General features: G+C 33.4%; 1 protein-coding gene across 1 annotated transcript; it reads right to left on the bottom strand.

Moving 5' to 3' along the window:
* Positions 1 to 293: 293 nt before the first annotated feature.
* LOC110442023 (ensconsin-like) lies at positions 294 to 17960 on the bottom strand. Its single transcript, XM_021485418.1, has 8 exons — positions 17821 to 17960; positions 11291 to 11612; positions 8109 to 8200; positions 7859 to 7942; positions 6182 to 6289; positions 5706 to 5804; positions 4888 to 4969; positions 294 to 4334 (listed from the first exon to the last, which is right to left on the bottom strand). The coding sequence occupies exons 2-8, from the start codon at positions 11493 to 11495 to the stop codon at positions 4096 to 4098; spliced, it is 909 nt and encodes a 302-aa protein (XP_021341093.1). The 5' UTR covers positions 11496 to 11612; positions 17821 to 17960; the 3' UTR covers positions 294 to 4095.
* Between the last annotated feature and the right edge of the window lie 398 nt (positions 17961 to 18358).

Genomic DNA, 18358 nt, shown 5'->3' with positions numbered 1-18358 from the left:
GTGTTATATAAATATTTAACTCAAACATGCATGGTTTACAAAAATATGGAAATATTTGTATCACAGAATGACAAACAAAAGGAAAAGTCATGCATTAACGTGAAAGACCATCAGTGAAGGTTTTGATTTACATGCTAATTCGAAACAATTAATTACATATAGATAACATACCGTAACTATAACACAATGTATATGGAAATCATATAGCATGAGGCTTTAAGTTTGTATGTTCAAAATAATTTCGAAATAAATACATGGCTAAATTAAAATCCATTTTTTTAACATACAAAATATAACTCATATTGAGCACAACCATCTTTCCGGTTCCTTTGTTTCGAGAACAATGCATAATTCCAACACTACAATCATCTTTTAATTTACACGGCACATAGATTTTAAAATGACAGCCAATCTCAATCATAATTGTCCAGAATGAGCTGGTTTATACAATGGCATGAGGTATATAATACTTTTTTTATGAACTACTGTGCAAGTACATCAACAGGTGACAAAACAATTTAAATATTCATGACAAATATATTTCTAAATGTGAATATACACGTAATACTGAAATACAATGGACAGACTAATATCACAACACTTCTTAGCTCGACACAACCAGTAGAAACCAATAATTACTATGAAGTACAATTCATTTTCAGTACTATAGAATCTAGATAATATTTTGCTCTAAACCTTAATAAATTACCAATGACGAACCTGAAATGATGCCAAATCTCTTGTTGAGGATAGAAGCTTTTTTTTCGCTTTATCTTTTTATCGTTTTAAAAGATATTCACAAGTCAGTAACGTATATGAGAAATATGATATGATTCGTTTGTAAAAACTGCTTTTTTGACACACGTATCATCAAATGATAAAATCAATTAAAAATGTGAAGAAAAAGATTATTTTTACTCTTTACATCTTTAAAAGTGTTAATACTGTTGTATTTTCATCTTAAAACGTTTGGGAAGATGCGGGTTCATTTTGGTACATAGAACTATTATATGAAACATTATTTTAACATAACAAAAACAAGGCGTCATATTCAAGTAACTGAATGGTTATCAGTCCTTATATCTTTAGTATTGAGAATTAAATGTATATAAATTGGAGGATGTTCGTTCCTATATCATGACATCGTTCACATAATAACATTTCCATTTATGTCCTTTTTTTTCAAGTTTCCAAGGTTTAGAGACCACTTGACTTTTACACTTATTACCTTATTTTACTCCAGTGATAACTTATTTGCAAGAAAATATATTTCATATCAAATTTGACTATTCCTCTATCTTAAACTGCAACAAACACTAGTTCAAACAGTGTTTTCGAAAGCTCGCAAAAACCTTTTTTTTAAATAACTGTTTGTATTCAAAACAAAACATCGTTCTGCCCGGTACGTGATGAATAAGTGATGGTTATTTCATTCCAACTCTCGACACCTAGAACACCAAAAATAAGTTGGATACATATAGAATGGTTGATTGTTATGTGAATTGCAATCAGTGGTGTGTAGCTTTATCACAACAATACTTTAACATGGGATCAGAGTTTAACTTTACCACTACTTCACTTCAACACTCAAAATCACACGCCGATCTAGTGTTATAACCTTGACAAAAGTATAAAAATACAAAGCACCATATCAATTAAATAAAATAAATGAAACCTAATCTACTGAATTGCCACAAACTTGAAATGAAAAAAAATTACTTGTCTTGAAATTGGAACGTGCGTGTAAACACTATAAAGTTTGCACTTAATGATAGAAATATGACTTCATGGAAAACAAATTAAAAATGTGTAATTATCACTTTGTTATTGACTAGAATCCTAATCATCAATACATCGTGTCACATAATATAAGTAAGGACATTCAAACGCAGCATAATATATATCTATGATCATTATGTCAGCCGATTCTCGTCATACTGTTAATTTTTTTGAGATAACCGCATTATCTTACATCAAATAAGTTTCCAAGAAATTCGATATAACTTACAATGAGATAAACGATAAATCGAGTTATCCGATTAAAGAAACATAAAATAGAATAAACAGGTAGTCGAGATAAGAGATTTCCATATAACGAAATATAGAGGTTCGACAATACTTGCGTTTGTGGGAGATATCACATGCAGTTCTTCAACTCGTATTTTCTCAACATTGTTATTTCACGTTTGATTTTTCTTTTAAAGCGAAAAAGAATATCTCCGAGTAATTATTCTTGTCTTGATTTTTATTATAAGACATTCTACAAAGTCATTTGATATACTTTTTTCATTCCTTTGAAAGATAGACCGCGAATAACAAATATATAAAAGTAATATACAATGTAACACATTCATAAAATACATTAGAGTGCACTGGATATTTTTCTTCTGAAAACACATTATTTATACTAGTTTTAATCTTGAAAAATATGCTGACATCCCTATTGAGAAATACAGAGTTTATAGAGACATGAAAAAAATGGTGATTGATTTCATAACATAATATAAATGTCAATAATTGTCTTCTGTCTACATAAATCCTTATTATTACTATTATATTCTATTATACCAATTATGTAAGTTTTCCCCAAATTAGATAGTTATTACAGCATGAATAGTAGTTACCTTGAATGAATGTCCTTCGTTTTAAAGCCTAACATTTTAAGGGCTGATAATCATTTTATGTATTCATATACAACTGAACAGAATAAAATACATTTTGTATTCTATTAGTGTCTACAGTGCTTAAATAAAAAAACGCTTAGGTGATAGTGTATATTTTCTTACATCTACAAAAACAATGTCTGTATTTACACAAGGCAGTGGATATCAACGTAGATAAACTAGCAGATACAAATATCTCAAATGTATGTAATACGATGGGAAAATATGTTATTTGTAGCTAAGAAACGATATTATGAAATACGAATAATTCATGAACAACTTCCGATAATCAATTCATGTTTAAAAGTATATTATAGATCTAAGAACAAAAGCACAGGCGTCCTGTCCCATTGTTTAATACTGTATCATATTATTACCCAACAGGGACCCTCTCTCAATCCGGTATCTTAAATATCATTATAAATAAACACCCACAAACCACACCCACTTTCATTATATCGTTAAACGTGTATTTAACAAACGATTCACTGGTAAAACAGGCACTTCCGAAGGCTTTCATGCATAATTTGTAGACTGGTAATTTCCTTTCCTATCCCTATCATTACAAATATCTGACGATAGTTGATACCAGCTCAACAGTTTCAGTTATTTCCTTTTGTTTCAGAGATGTCCGTATTAATACAAATATCCAACCACGTTCAATTTCCTGTTTGTTTATAGGAAAAATGTTTCTATTTAAGTGTCCACACAGCTCCAACATACAACATGGTTCTTCCTCAAACAGACAGCAGTCTGTATGTCATTTAAAAATTATTTCCATACCAACTTTATAATTGGTACTGTTTTTGCTATAGAATAACAACGTATGATGCCCGAGACCGAAAGGCATAAATATGTATGTTAGTTAGGTCAGTATATATATTCTTGCTTTGATTCTTAAAAAACAGAAACATAGTTTGACGCAAATAGATTATTGTTACACTTGCGAATGTTTTAACGAAAAGTAACATATATTATTAAGGGATAATGGGCAAATCAAAGCATCGATTTATATAAAACTCTAAATACAGAAATTGTTGTATAGTTGTGCAAGACAACTATCTGAAGATATGAACTCAAATATATTACAAATCAATAATTGCATTCGTTTCGAGAATACCCAAGAATTCAATGAAATTTAAAAAACACCCACGAAAGTTAGTGATTTCACAGTACATTGTTGTATTGGCAATATGTTTTATGCAAATCCTGGTGTGTAACGTTTTGGTAAAACAAATTTTGGAAAAATATCAAAAAACGTAATAAAAACTTTTTTACATTCAGAAAACAGCTTATTAAAACGATCCTGCCTTAATTAAAGACAGTAAAATTTTCTATGTGGGCAGAGCGAAGAAGCAAATTCTCCAAATTGAGCAATATGACACTTTATAGCAAATTGTAATATACCCTATTGTGTAACACGCGTTTTGTGTCAAGAATCGAAAAAGTCGTCCGTTTCTTCTGGTAGTTGTTTCTGGCGAGTTGCTGAGGCACTAGGAGTTTTTCTGTTGTAAGCATTGTCGAAACTGTCGACGGTACTGGCACTGGGGTAGCGGTTATTCGTCGTGTCCTGCACCTGCTTCTGCGGGCTACATCGGCCGGAGTAAACCCTGTCGCCCATTTCAGACTGATTTCCCCCGGTATTGTTGTCGCCGTCTAACCAAGAATCGACTGTTGAGATACAGCCAGTGCAGATTTAATCATTAAATAGAAGCAGATAGCACATCAATTATTCATTCCGTGATATTATAGGCACAGAGTTGTTATTGCCGCTATGTGGTACCTTAGGGATATTCCACTAAATTAATCTAAATTATTCAGTATACCTATCCGCTTAATTCAACGAAAATTCGTTGAGGAGAAAATGAATTTTCAAAATAACGTAAATCTAAACAGGATTTTTAAACATGTTCAATACTTTAATTTGTTAAACATTTTTAATATTGGTGTGTGTATCCAATTCGTTTACATATTAAGCCATGTTAGAAGGCTTCTGAATAAAATCCATGGCATTCTCATTTGTTATGTGCATGGTATGTTTTACTTTTGATTGATTTTCAGGTAAACGTTTCATTGTGATAATATTTTAATCAAATATGTTAGCAAACCAAAGTATTGACTTGAACTTTCCGATAAAATACAATCCAATCAGATAATGAAGTAAATTATTGACACAATAGTACCACAACTTGCTGTAAATACCACGTGTTACATCGTAACTTACCATCATCAGCGTTATAATGATCATCCTTTTCTACCTCCAAAATACCAAGGTCTGCTTGCTCAGCTTGCTTCATCCTTTGAGCCTAACGACAGCAAATGCATATGAATAAAACATATTGATAAATGAAATACAACATTTAACTTTAAGGCACACAAGAGCGTTTTACAATATATTTATTTACGAGATAAATAAGTTTATATACATGTACTGGCATTTTCAATTGCATCACACTTATTTAAGCTATCACAAAACGTATTAATGATGAGAAATATTCGATTTTGTGAAATGTATCAGCATAATTAAGAAAAAGCATTTGTTATAAGTGTAATTTGTTCCAATTGATTACATTTATGACGTTAACATGGCTAGAAGGACTTGGTATCAACATTGTTAGACGTGTTCATACATTGTGATTTACACGCACGAGACCATAGTTAGCCAATAATTACAGCTATTTAAAATTACAATCACTAATGCATCAAATACATCAATGAATGATGTACCTGCACATAAGTCGAAAATGAATTATCACATAATCAAATTATTTCCCGTAGACGTTTGTGGTAGCTTGAATGTCGATTCCGGATAAAATATTATTACATAGATCTCCCCCTGGCGATTCAAGAGTTCACCGACTGGAGTGACTAAAACAGATAAGCCATGACAAAGGCTAAGTTCTTTGGCTAAAATTTTGTCTTCACTTGTCATTCATGAGGTATGACAATATATTAGCCTACAGAATCCGGCGCCCATACTGCCAACTAGTTACGGATATGTAGGAATTAGTACATTTGAACTGTGAACCCTACAACACCTACCTTTTCTCTGGCCCTTTTAGCACGTTCTTCACGTATTTTCTGTTTCTCCTTTATTTCATTTAGCTTAGCCATTCGTAGAGCCTCAGCCGACTGCATTTTCTGTCAAATTAAATTTATATATTTAACGCATAGTCAGTCATTTTCCAGAAAATCAAACATAAATTTTGAAATATATCATAAAAATTTGATTTGGTTATAATGCATTTTCTAATAATGCCGTATGAATTGTAATGTTATTTCCTTTTTAACAATCATCATTATTATCATCATCAGTTATCACTCCCAATACAAAATATATAGATATTCCTAGAGCCAAAAAAATAGTTATTCTATTTTATTTACAATAATATCTGCATTTAGCATTAAAAAAGTGAATTGTCTATATTTTGATACAACAAACAACACAACGCATGCTCAGCAATAACAGATATCGGAATACAATACATTATATCAAAGAGTTGTTGTCAAATTCCTACCGAATTATCCTGTCCCTGTACTTGCTGTAATTCAAAATCTTTGGCCGCCATCAGCTCCCGTCGCCTCTTCGAAGACTTTCTTGAAGCACTCTTTTTCCGTTGCAGTTCCTGCAAAATCATTTGAACATACACTGTGACAATCAGATAGTTTTGAAAGTTCGATTGTGATGCAACGGATTCTTTTTTACTACCTTTGTAATTTTATCTAAAGGTTGAGAATCAAAGTAAAGGGTACTACTTAATCATTTATTTTTGCGAAAGGTGTTGTCTTTTCTTGGAGTATTCTCCCTTCTCTATTGAAGATGAAACAAGCATAAGGACAATTGTCTAACCTAGAGTAACTTCCCCTGTAAAATTCTTAGATTAACATGTACAGACATGTTTACTTTACATAAATCTTTGTAAAAATGCTTAACACTCAATACAGTTCAAAAATACTTCAACACTTTTTTTCAAAGGGATAAATTCCATACTTGGAAAAATGTTATACAAGATAGAACGTTTATGAAAAATATTGATAATATTGAATAAAAAAACGTAAACTTAAATACTGTTACTATCGCCAATATATAGTATTCACTGTTAGAATAGTATCGTCAAGTTGTGAGGTTTACATGTCGGATTTACGCCTTATTTTACGACCGGATTAATTATTAACAGAATATACCTTTGGTCTGAAGGCAAGGTATCCCATAAAAGCACCGTACAATAAAAGCATTTAAATTGTTAATGTACAGACTAGAACGGTCAATATTTGGTCATTACTAGCTATGTAAAATTAAATCTCCAACAATACAGAGGATTCAATAATGGTCGGTACAGTCGAGTTATCCCTTATTATCAGTACCCATTAGCATCCAGGTTTAAATATTCTTCATTAGCTTGTTGAAACGGTGATTCAAATGTTTAAAATACTCATATTTTTTAAAGCGTTCTCCAAGCATATGACTAATTTTATGTTTTATGTCACGTGATGATTATTTTGAATACCTGAACATGTCAATTTTGTTTTCAGGTTTTAAAATAGCACTGTTTAAAAGTGTGCTCTAATTTGCTGTCAAGCAAATGCGACTGGATACACAGGAAGCCAGCCAGTAGATGTATTCCCCACTATTACCGTGATCAATAATGCACAGGTATATACACACAGTCTGCATGGGATCTAGTTTAATGTGTGCTACAATCAGCACTGTCTCCACAATAGGTGAGAATTGCCCACTCACTGATTAGTAATCCACACACAGATGTCCATCCAATACAAAACCCCAGTATTTTATCAATAGCTATTGTCTGAGTCGAGGATTTAGTGGTATTCATCGAATATTAATCCTATTGACACTATGTATCGAGCCCTGATGCACTGCATATACATGTAGCGAAAACAGTATCCATCTATTTCATATGACACCCTGTAGTTTTATATTGAGAGTACATGACGATATATTTTGATATCAAAATCGTTAACTTAAGATGTGCGGGGTTTTCGGGGATTAATGCAAAATACTGTTTCCTAGGACACCGAATAAATTACAAAAAAGTGGAAATATCAATAAATGCTGAATGGAGGCTCTAGGCATCACCTATTTGTTTAACACTTCATTTAATTTGATGTTCACTCATTTTGTTCATTACTAGTAGGCCACACGTGTTATATTAAAATAGATATTTGTTCCATACCCTTTCACGTTTTTCATCTGCTAACTTTTGTTTTTCTTTGAGAAGTTCTGGAGTAAGTAACGGCATGTTCAGGGGTTCCAATCGCTGGAAGAAAAAGTAAATATATACCAACATGTAAATGGGATTTGAAACATTTCGTCAATTTCAATTCAATTACAACATATGTGCACGAGTTATTAAGAAAGAGACAGCATTCATACAGAATATGAATACAGACCGCATCCCAATAACCGTCTGTATAAGTACTTACCTTCAGCTTTATTGGAGGGTGTTTGGCAATCAGGCTGTCCTTCTCCTGGCCGTCCATTCCCACAGCGAAACTAATAGATTTGGGAAAGGCGGCTGAAATAACACAAACATCCTGAATATATACCGAGTATACTGAATCGATTAGTAATGATTTTAAAAATATACTAGGAAAATGCTAACGCCATGAAAGAACGATTACTTTTACACCATGCTTGAGGTTAGTATTAATTTGATACCCAACTTCCATATAACAGTGAATTATCACCGCCTCCGTGAACAAGATTATAATGAAAAATAGTATGTATATATTTGAAAGTTTTCAATAGTATGCTTTTGTTACCTTTAATCTGAATAATATATTATTGGAGATAAACAAAACATGAGCATTAGCATTAAATATGAATTTAGTCGATATCCTGTGAATGTCCTACACAGAAGGAATACTTCACTAAATCAAAAAAATCGTTTATGTCAATTCTGGTTTCATTAATTCCAGGGTAAAGAAAGATATGATGTTGAGGATCAAAATCCAAGGAAGCAAAAGGGGAAATTTCGTCAATGCACCAGGACAAATCTAAATTAAAAGTTGACGTAAAAGACGACACCAATAACTGAGGAGAAACAAGATAAAAAAAAAAGAGAAACATATTAATGAAAGCCGAGGGAATGAAGTAAGTCATTCTTAAAAGATCAATCAAGTGTATACCGTCCAATTCATTCGGCGATTTCTGCATAAGACATAGATTAGTATAGTGTTGTTATATTTTTAAAAAACACTTGAGATAATTTTAAAATTTTAAACTTAGAAATTTGTCAATACCAGTGTTTCTCATATTTATATAAGTAAAGTTATAAGAAATTGCAAGGGAAATAACAAATGGTAATTAATAGTGTTTGGTATATCGTGTTAATATCTCTTTTGAAGCCGTTCTTATTAGTAATAAAACAAACAATCCTATAGTTGCTTATTTACCACTGATGAAACGATGGCAAGCTAATTAACTGTATGCGTAAACACATGACATCAAATGTATCAACACTAAACATATAAGTAATATTAACATAACTCGAAGTTGACCCGATGACCAATAATAAATAGTACTAGATGTTTGTGAAAAGGAAATACTTTGAAAATTGTCAAGAGTCAACTAAAACCCCCTTATTGCATTTACCTAACACCTGACTATCACGATAAGAGACAAAGATAAGGATGTAACAATTTGTTAAATAACTTGAAAGATATTGTTAAGATATGTATTTTCTATTGTCTCACACCTTTATAACATCATCAACTTAGTTTCCGGCATTGCTTATGAGATATATAATTATTCCAAACATGCATGTCCACTGCACTTAATTAGGTGTTTTATTACAGTGTTTAAGAGTATTAGGTTTCGATAATGTAAAGTGCCATGTGGTGTACATAATCTGGCAAAGAGTCATGGCGTGTAACAAACATGCTATGGATTCCCAGGTAAAGGACTCCGTATTGGATCACTGCCACACACATACAAAATTGCAGTGTCCAGGTGATTAATAGAAAGTTTGTAAGTAACATGTTCTGTGTCGTAGGCATGTGGTATTTCTCTTTCAAGCAAGATTCTGGAGTTTGTACATTAAATGACAAAGTGACCCTAACTTTGCATAAGACAAACCCAGCAACTGTTCGAGATTGGCCACACCCGAGACGTCAGTACACACAACAACAAGTAATGTGTGTGTGCAAGCAAAACTTTCACAAGTATTTTCGAAAGTCTGAAAGGTAGACGTAATATTACAAATTATAAATGTACAAATAAAACCTGGTTTGATTTTTAACACTATTTCTTGAATGGAAATGTGATTAACTTCGAGTTATCATTACAACAGAAACATGTCAGTTTAAAGAAATTGAATCCCTGGGAATAATTGTTAAACTTGTGTTTGTATGCTTCAATCGTTCTTTATGTGTCTTGCTGTAACTGAATTTCTGTAGAGTATAGAAGGTTGGTCTCCTGTGTTTGGTAGTCCCTCGGTTCCTGTATGATATAGATAATGGTTCATTTCCTGTTTTGCGTGTCTTATTTAATCTAATTCATTGCTGGTTCTCTTCCTCTCGTTGGACAGTTGTAGTGCTCTTTGAGGACATGACATTACTTGGATTTCATATAGACTTACGGGGTAGGTGTCTTCGATAAAGCAGAAGACGCTCGCCCAACATTTGGTCTTATTATCCTTGTAAATCTTTTAATGGATTCCAAATAAACATTTCCTTTGATCATATTTTGCCCTGGTGCTATCAAAAACGGATTAAGAGTACTAAGAATGACTTCGTTGACAATTAGGCATTCTGTTATGGTTTTTACGTTTTTTTCTGGTTTTATAATCTTTTATCTTATCATTGTTTTTCTTGCCTAACACTGACATATATAGGTACATATCTTGTTAAAGTGATGTTTTATATAACATCCAAATGGTTTGTTTCTTTAAAAATTCGGCTCCTTTCACAAACATGATTCTGCCTAAACCTGAAATAGAGCTGAATTTTAAATTCAGCTTGAGGTCGCCTTTCAGTGATACATTGCTTAGTTGCACGTGATAATCATCTACAATTATAACTGATACTATGATACTTTTGAATTGTCATTTGAGTATAATGGTGTAATTATTTAATATGACTGTGACCTAATATATCGAATATAAGCATGCTATGACATAATATGTACACTGATGTTGAAACAAGACCAACATTTTAAGGAATGATTTTCTTGATTCTCTTTGCTGATTGAAAACTTTTTTTTTTTACTTTCATGCAAAATTGTCAAAATCGCCAACAGTCATGTTGAATTATATGGTGAATGTCATCAAGAACTGTTCAAATAGAATCTAAATTTTTACTGAGACTTCTGATTCAATAGAAGAGATGGCCAGACAACATCTTTAATGAAGTTTACATAGTTCGGCCCACTGTTGTGTCGAAACATGTAAACTGGATTGAAGATGCCGAGACTCTCTATCTGATGGTGTCTGGTCATTTTTTTATTTTTTTTTGAAGTTCGATTACTCTTATGGCCGGACTAGTGAATTCCATCTATTCATCAACTAGGGTGCGCTGAATCTCAATAAACAACTTATTCTGATATAATATTTTTTAGAGTAGGGTGAAAGTAACTCAAATGACAACACTTCTTTGTCAAGACTTACGTGGAAGATTATTGGTGATTACATCTTGCCGATTTTCATTTGTGTCTGTTGAGTTCATGACCTTGTTCTTTGCGTTGTTTTCCTTCACTGCTGCAGGGTGGCCATTAGATAAGACTTTGGTCTGTTGTGGTTTGGGGTTTTCGCGAGGAGTATTGGCGGATCCTCCATCTTCGCCATGGACAAGGTGGGACGGCCCACAACCCATGACGAGGTTCTGGTGATAGTGTGATGGTAGTATCTGGTGATGGTGGTTTTCTACGTAGCGTATGCCAACAGAAAACGTGACATTGTGATGGGAAACAACAGCTACAACCGACAACGTCTGAAAGAATAACAAACCAGTTCATATAATTACATAACAATCAAAATGGAGAAGAAATACATCGTCAACGCACAAAAGGAAACCGCGCAATTCACGATATGATGAAAACAACAACATGAACCAGTGAGACACTAAAACAAAAGGAACGAAATTTTGAACCACCACAAAAAAAAAAAGATACACTAAACCAGGAGTTCCGTAAGCGCAATTTATTATATAAATGGTATCCCTCATAGTTCCAAGAAATGTTGTGTCATCATAGATAATCAAAAACACACTGAGCATGCCTTTAACCTTGCCATACACTGACATAGTTGCATATTTTGTCATTGTGATGACCGTTAAATGTCTAGAGCGTAGATTGAAGCGTTTCCGGTTGGAACACCTGGCTACGAAATATATTAACAGAAGGTATCTCATCACAAAATCATGACACAGTGAGATGTAAACGTTATCAAGAGGTTTTCTTAATAAGAATATCCCAGTGCAAACTCATCTTAGTAAAGAATATGTAAGTAATGTAATGTGTATCGCAAAACTGCATCTTTAACACATTGCAAGCAAGCTGATTTATAACAGATGACATTGAGACTCTTTTAACTGCAAACAAGTTAATTTATAAAGATGGCATCGTGACACATTTTCATTACAAGCGTTCACATTTGTATAGCAGTATCTACACGACACTATTATATCGCAAGCAAGCCGCTTTATAACAGATAACACCGCAGCTGTATCAAACTACAAGCAAGTTGCATTATAACAAATAACGTCTGACATTGAACCGCTGTTATTTAAACACCATTTTCTTTTGTAAATTACTTTGTTTCAAATCATTCCAAACAACTATTCTGTATTAGCAACGGCTGTACTTTGGGCTCAAAGGCATGTTAAAAATTGCGTTAGAATGTTTTAAACAAACCTTTACCCGACATGGAACACTTTATTTCAAATCAATAGAGTTATCAAACAGTGCCAAACACAGTTGGTATAATAGTATTGATACAAATCCTTCCTTTCAAACATAAACATTAAACGAATATCTTTTTTGAACGGACAAATGCATATTGAGTGAATAAAATTGGACAGTCACTTTACCCAACAACCACGCTTTGCTGTATATACAAATGTAAATAAACTTAATCACAGACTAAAAAGCAAATAACCTATTGACCATGTCTGAAAAACTAAATAGTCCAGCTACCCTATCTATAAAACTAGATAATCCAGTCACCGTGTCAATAAAATAAAACAATCCCGTTACCCTGCCAAAAAAAAATGATCATTCAGTTACAGTGTCAGAAAACAAAATAACCCAGTAACCCTGTCTATAAAACTAGATCATTAAGTCACCGAGTCAGTAACCGAATTAACCCTGTAATCCTGCCTTTAAAACTAAATCATCCATCCATCGTGTCATTAAAACAAAAGAACCCAGTAACCCTGTCTAAAAAATAGATCATTCAGACACAGTGTCAGTTAAACAAACTAACCATGTAACCCTGTCTTTAAAACTAGATCATCCAGTCACCGTTTCAGTAAACCAAAGTAACCCAGTAACCCTTCCTATAACACTAGATCATCCAGCCACTGTTTCAGTAAACTAAAATAACCCAGTAATCTTCCTATAACACTAGATCATCCAGTCACTGTGTCAGTAAACGAAAGTAACCCAGTAACCCTGTCTTTAAAACTAGATCATCCAGTCACCGTTTCAGTAAACCAAAGTAACCCAGTAACCCTTCCTATAACACTAGATCATCCAGCCACTGTTTCAGTAAACTAAAATAACCCAGTAAACTTCCTATAACACTAGATCATCCAGTCACTGTGTCAGTAAACTAAAGTAACCCAGTAACCCTGTCTATAACACGAGATCATTTCGAACTGTGTCAGTAAACAAAATAACCCAGTAACCCTCCCTATAAATCTAGATCATCCAGCCACTGTGTCAGTAAACTAAAATAACCCAGTAAACTTCCTATAACACTAGATCATCCAGCCACTGTTTCAGTAAACTAAAATAACCCAGTAACCCTGTCTTTAAAACTAGATCATTCAGTAACTGTGTCAGTAAACAAAATAACCCTAATATCGTTTCTGTAAATCTAAATAAACCCAGTAATCATTTACAGTCCAGTAACCTTCAGTATATCTTTATACATGTATATAGGACTAAACCCAGTAAATTATAGTGTGTGTGTATATATACATCTAGTAGCTTCTAGTGTATCGGAACCTATCATGTCTTAAAGACTATACCCCGTAACCTATAATGTCTTTAAGACTATACCCCGTAACCTATAATGTCTTAAAGACTATACCCCGTAACCTATAGTGTCTTAAAGACAATACCCCGTAATCTATAATGTCTTTAAGACTATACCCCGTAACCTATAATGTCTTAAAGACTATACCCCGTAACCTTTAATGTCTTTAAGACTATATCCCGTAACCTATAATGTCTTTAAGACTATAACCCGTAACCTATAATGTATTAAAGACTATACCCCGTTACCTATAATGTCTATAAGACTGAACCCAGTAATCTATAATGTCTATAACACTGAACCCAGTAATCTATAATGTATATAAGACTGAACCCATTAATCTATAATGTCTATAAGACTGAACCCAGTAATCTATAATGTCTTAAAGACTATACCCCGTAACCTATAATGTCTATAAGACTATGCCCCGTAACCTATAATGTCTTAAAGACTATACCCCGTAACCTATAATGTCTTTAAGACTATGCCCCGTAATCTATGTCTTAAAGACTATACCCCGTAACCTATAATGTTTTACAGACTATGCCCCGCAACATATAATGTCTTAAAAACTATACCCCGTAACCTATAATGTCTTAAAAACTATACCCCGTAACCTATAATGTCCATAAGACTGAACCAAGTAGTCTATAATGTCTATAAGACTGAACCCAGTAATCTATAATGTCTATAAGACTAAACCCAGTAATATCTTATGTGATATAAGACAAAACCCAGTAACCTTTGATGTCTATAAGACTAAACCAGGGAATTTCTAAGACAAAACCCAGTAAACTTCAGTTTTTATAGGATTACCTCCAGGACTAACTTCGTAATTACAAGTGACTATATAGAACTAAACTCATTGTCAACTAGGGTATTTGGGACTGAACACATTTTTTGTGATTATAAAAACTAAACTCAGTAGAGATAGTGACTATAGGAGTAAACCCATGACATCAGGCGACTATTGGATTAAACTCAGTCACCTCCAGTGGCTATAATCACCAGCCTTTTGTGTCCCGAGCCGAGATCGATAGTACTTGTTTGATACTTTGGACTCCTGGCCATTCTTCTTTAAAGAAACTGGTTTACTCCCAGTTTTGCCGACATTTGAGATGGTAACGATTAATTACAATATGTGGATACCAGATCATTCCTATATTGCTGACAACAACATGTGATTTCATTCTGTCTAAATCAATGATAATTAGAATAAACATTGAACGACATACACCTCAATCAGTCTAACATAACAACACAATTATAGACAAATTACAAACGTATGTATTTAGGTAGGTTTTGTTGTTCCTAATTCAATAGATCAAATAGGGGATATTTTAGACCAAACTATGTGCGTTCAATTATAGAAATTGGATACACATTTTTTAAAAGGCGAAATAAGTCATATACCATGTTATACCTTGTCCGTGTGTTTTCCAGTCGTCATGCTTGACTGCAGTTTTCCACGTTTGACAAAGCAGGCACAATAACTAGAATCAATTACTCTTTAACAAAAGCTAAAGGCGCGGTCTTGTGTTCTCCGCCAGAACCCTTGATATGGACATATACTATGGGGATAGCGTGAAAGTGTTCATTATTAAATGTTAAAATTAATAAGGTACCAAATTAATACAATAAATAAATAACATGTAGTTTTATTTATTTTGTATTGTCTTACATCTCATTCCATGGTTACGTGTTCAAGCACGTGCATTGCTGAGCCAGCTGGATGCATGCGATTTTAATTAGATTACTTAATCATGTATCATAAAATTGCGTTTTTTATGCACGATTTTTATTTGATACTTTACGTGAGGTCTGTCATGAAAACATTACACCTTTCGCATTTTTTTTGACAATGCATTGTGTGTGGATTTTAAATTTAAAACACGACTCATAGTTTGTAATATAACTATCATTTTTAGTATCAATTAAGTATGAGCAATGTTTCTTTTCATAAACATTGCGTGTCGGAGTATCCAGATTTCTTTCTTCATATCCATTTTCAGGCTTCAATAATGGTATTGATTTTACGAGCATATCACGTGCAATTTCATGTACTTAAACACTGAATAGATTAATATCAATCATCATTCCTATTAACACTTTTCGCACGTGTGACCTAATTCAAGTTCTTAATGTACTTATGTCAGCAGACTTACATAGCATGATAAACGTGCATGCAATGTATTTGAATAGTCATATCGTGTTTTGTAAGGGTTTATGATATATGTGGATATAGACACGATATCCTATTTCACACATACAGGCTCGTCTATAAACATACTAGAGTCATATTCAAGTCTTATGTCATGTATTAGATAATTAAATTTCAATTTGCGTTTTAAGTAATAAATAATTTATAATAATAAAACTAATTTATAAATAAATTCTCTTCACGCAGTAATTTTAACTGCTCATCTTTCGTTGTCAGTCCAATAATAACTTGTTTTCCATCCTTAAACCATCGTTACTTATAAAGCCTTTATTTCAAACAATATATTTCAGGACCTAAACTTTATCATTGCATGGATCATTATTCTGTAGGCATTTGGGAAAGGATCAAATACGTTTTTCACTTCATTATTATAATTTAAAAATTATTTGAATTAAACAAGACGGAAGTCAATAAGGACGAGGATTTGCCACCTACAGATATACCGGAATTTCTTAGTTGTGCATCCAAACGTCTATCATTTTCAAATGCTTTTCTTTATTGTTTGTCCTTTTAATTACTATCCTCCCTCATTCCTCTTTACATCCCTCCTATTCATTTTCAAGAACTGTATCTTCACATATATGTAATATATTCAAACATTCATGAGTGTAGAAGTATTTGTGAACTGGTATTTAATATATTGTCGCCCAACCCTTTAAGCTTTATAATAATAATTTAAACAGTGTTTAAATTAAGTAAGTCAGAGGCCAGTAAGCCTTGGGGATTCGCCATCCCCCGCCCACTGAGATTTCACAAGGATTAGGTCGGGATATTCTTGGGTGTTTTATCAGGCGTAATCAACATAAACAAACACACGGCACTCCAGTCGTATTTGTCTGTGATCTGTCGACTTCGTGATAATGAAGTTCAATCGATCATGGTTCTATTAACTGTTAAAATACGACCGGCCACACTCACCACTTCCTAGGTAGGTAACAAAGGGCAGTAGGAATAAATAAATAAATGTACATTCACTATTACACACAACTTACTTTGGCGGATTAGATAATTCTAGTAGTTGGGAGGATTGAATGGGTGGCCAAACTTGGAAAACACACCACTAATTATCAGGTATCCCGAGGTGGAGTGGGGCGGGGGTCCTGAAATCCAGCACTTACGATCAAACAAATACAATCATAATAACAATATACTTTAGTGCCGCAGTGTGGATGTTGTCCGACATGCTGCTTTTAAAAAAATCAATAAATCAACAAAGGTTGTGCGTGACAGATGAACTGTGGAGATATTATCAGTATATATACGATGTATACGCTACTAATGATATAATCTCATAGTGGAAGAAAACATTACAGTACTGTGTCAGCTGGGTGGGGATACACATACATTCGACTTATATAGTCCATCTCCTATATTGGGTTCCAAGGTATCTCACTAATCAGATCAATGTCATGTCTCGTAACCTTTAATAATCACATCGGACTCATCAGTTGTTCTGTGAAAGTCGATATAGTAACTACATATATTAGTATTGTACGTGTGTGTAAGCTGGCTATATGTATATACATACGGTTAGGTAAGCTATATACCACACACCTGAGTCTATTATTCGGCCCAATCAATGACTATTGTATAGTATTATAATACTAGTACTGACCCAAAACTTACAATGTAGCAAAAAGTAGCCATACATGAGCTAACTGATAGTAAATAAACTATATATGATGTTATGGAGATGTAATAGATGACCAGTACGTACCTGTAACGTAAGGCAGTGAAGTCCTGTGCTCTGTCCAACACTGCAGGTAAACACATGTAATCCGTCGGAAATGGTATGTCACATTTCATCGAGTTCAACTCGGGGTGCCCGTACTACGTCACAGGGGTAGCATGGCGACGCGTAAATAAATGAAATCAATCATTTCACGGTGTGGGCTAGCCAAGCACTATACTGGCCATTTAAACTTTATGAATTAAAAAGCCCATACGTCTGTGTACAGCGTGGTACACAAATTAAATGTGTCTATCTACGTCAATAGGAAACATTTTCCAGGTTTATGTAATACCTTCGGTATAAGGTATACAAATTAATTAATGCTTCCTGAATGTGTTTACAATTTTCTCAGCCGCGATAACTTTCAGACAGTTTATCTAATTTAACTCTCGAATCTAATCTGCTGTTTTTCGTGTCAATTTTAAACATATATTTTTTTCAAGGTAGTAAGCAAGAAAAACTATTTTCCCACGTTCTAACATGCAGAGACATAAACACTACCATGGCTTTATTTGTTTCTGTA

The sequence above is a fragment of the Mizuhopecten yessoensis genome, unplaced genomic scaffold, assembly GCF_002113885.1.
Source record: "Mizuhopecten yessoensis strain PY_sf001 unplaced genomic scaffold, ASM211388v2 scaffold716191, whole genome shotgun sequence".
In the NCBI taxonomy this organism is placed as follows: Eukaryota; Metazoa; Mollusca; class Bivalvia; order Pectinida; family Pectinidae; genus Mizuhopecten; species Mizuhopecten yessoensis.
Note: the sequence above shows the minus strand (reverse complement) of the source record. Positions and strands in the feature narration are given on the sequence as shown.

Bases quoted from the DNA above. Each gene is read 5' to 3' on its own strand.
- LOC110442023 (XM_021485418.1), bottom strand. From the start codon at position 11,495: ATGGGTTGTGGGCCGTCCCACCTTGTCCATGGCGAAGATGGAGGATCC. The intron at 8,201-11,290 runs GTAAGTCTTGAC...GTGTTATTTCAG, and splicing joins AATCACCAATAATCTTCCAC to CCGCCTTTCCCAAATCTATT. The intron at 4,335-4,887 runs GTAAGTTACGAT...GTATCTCAACAG, and splicing joins TCATTATAACGCTGATGATG to TCGATTCTTGGTTAGACGGC.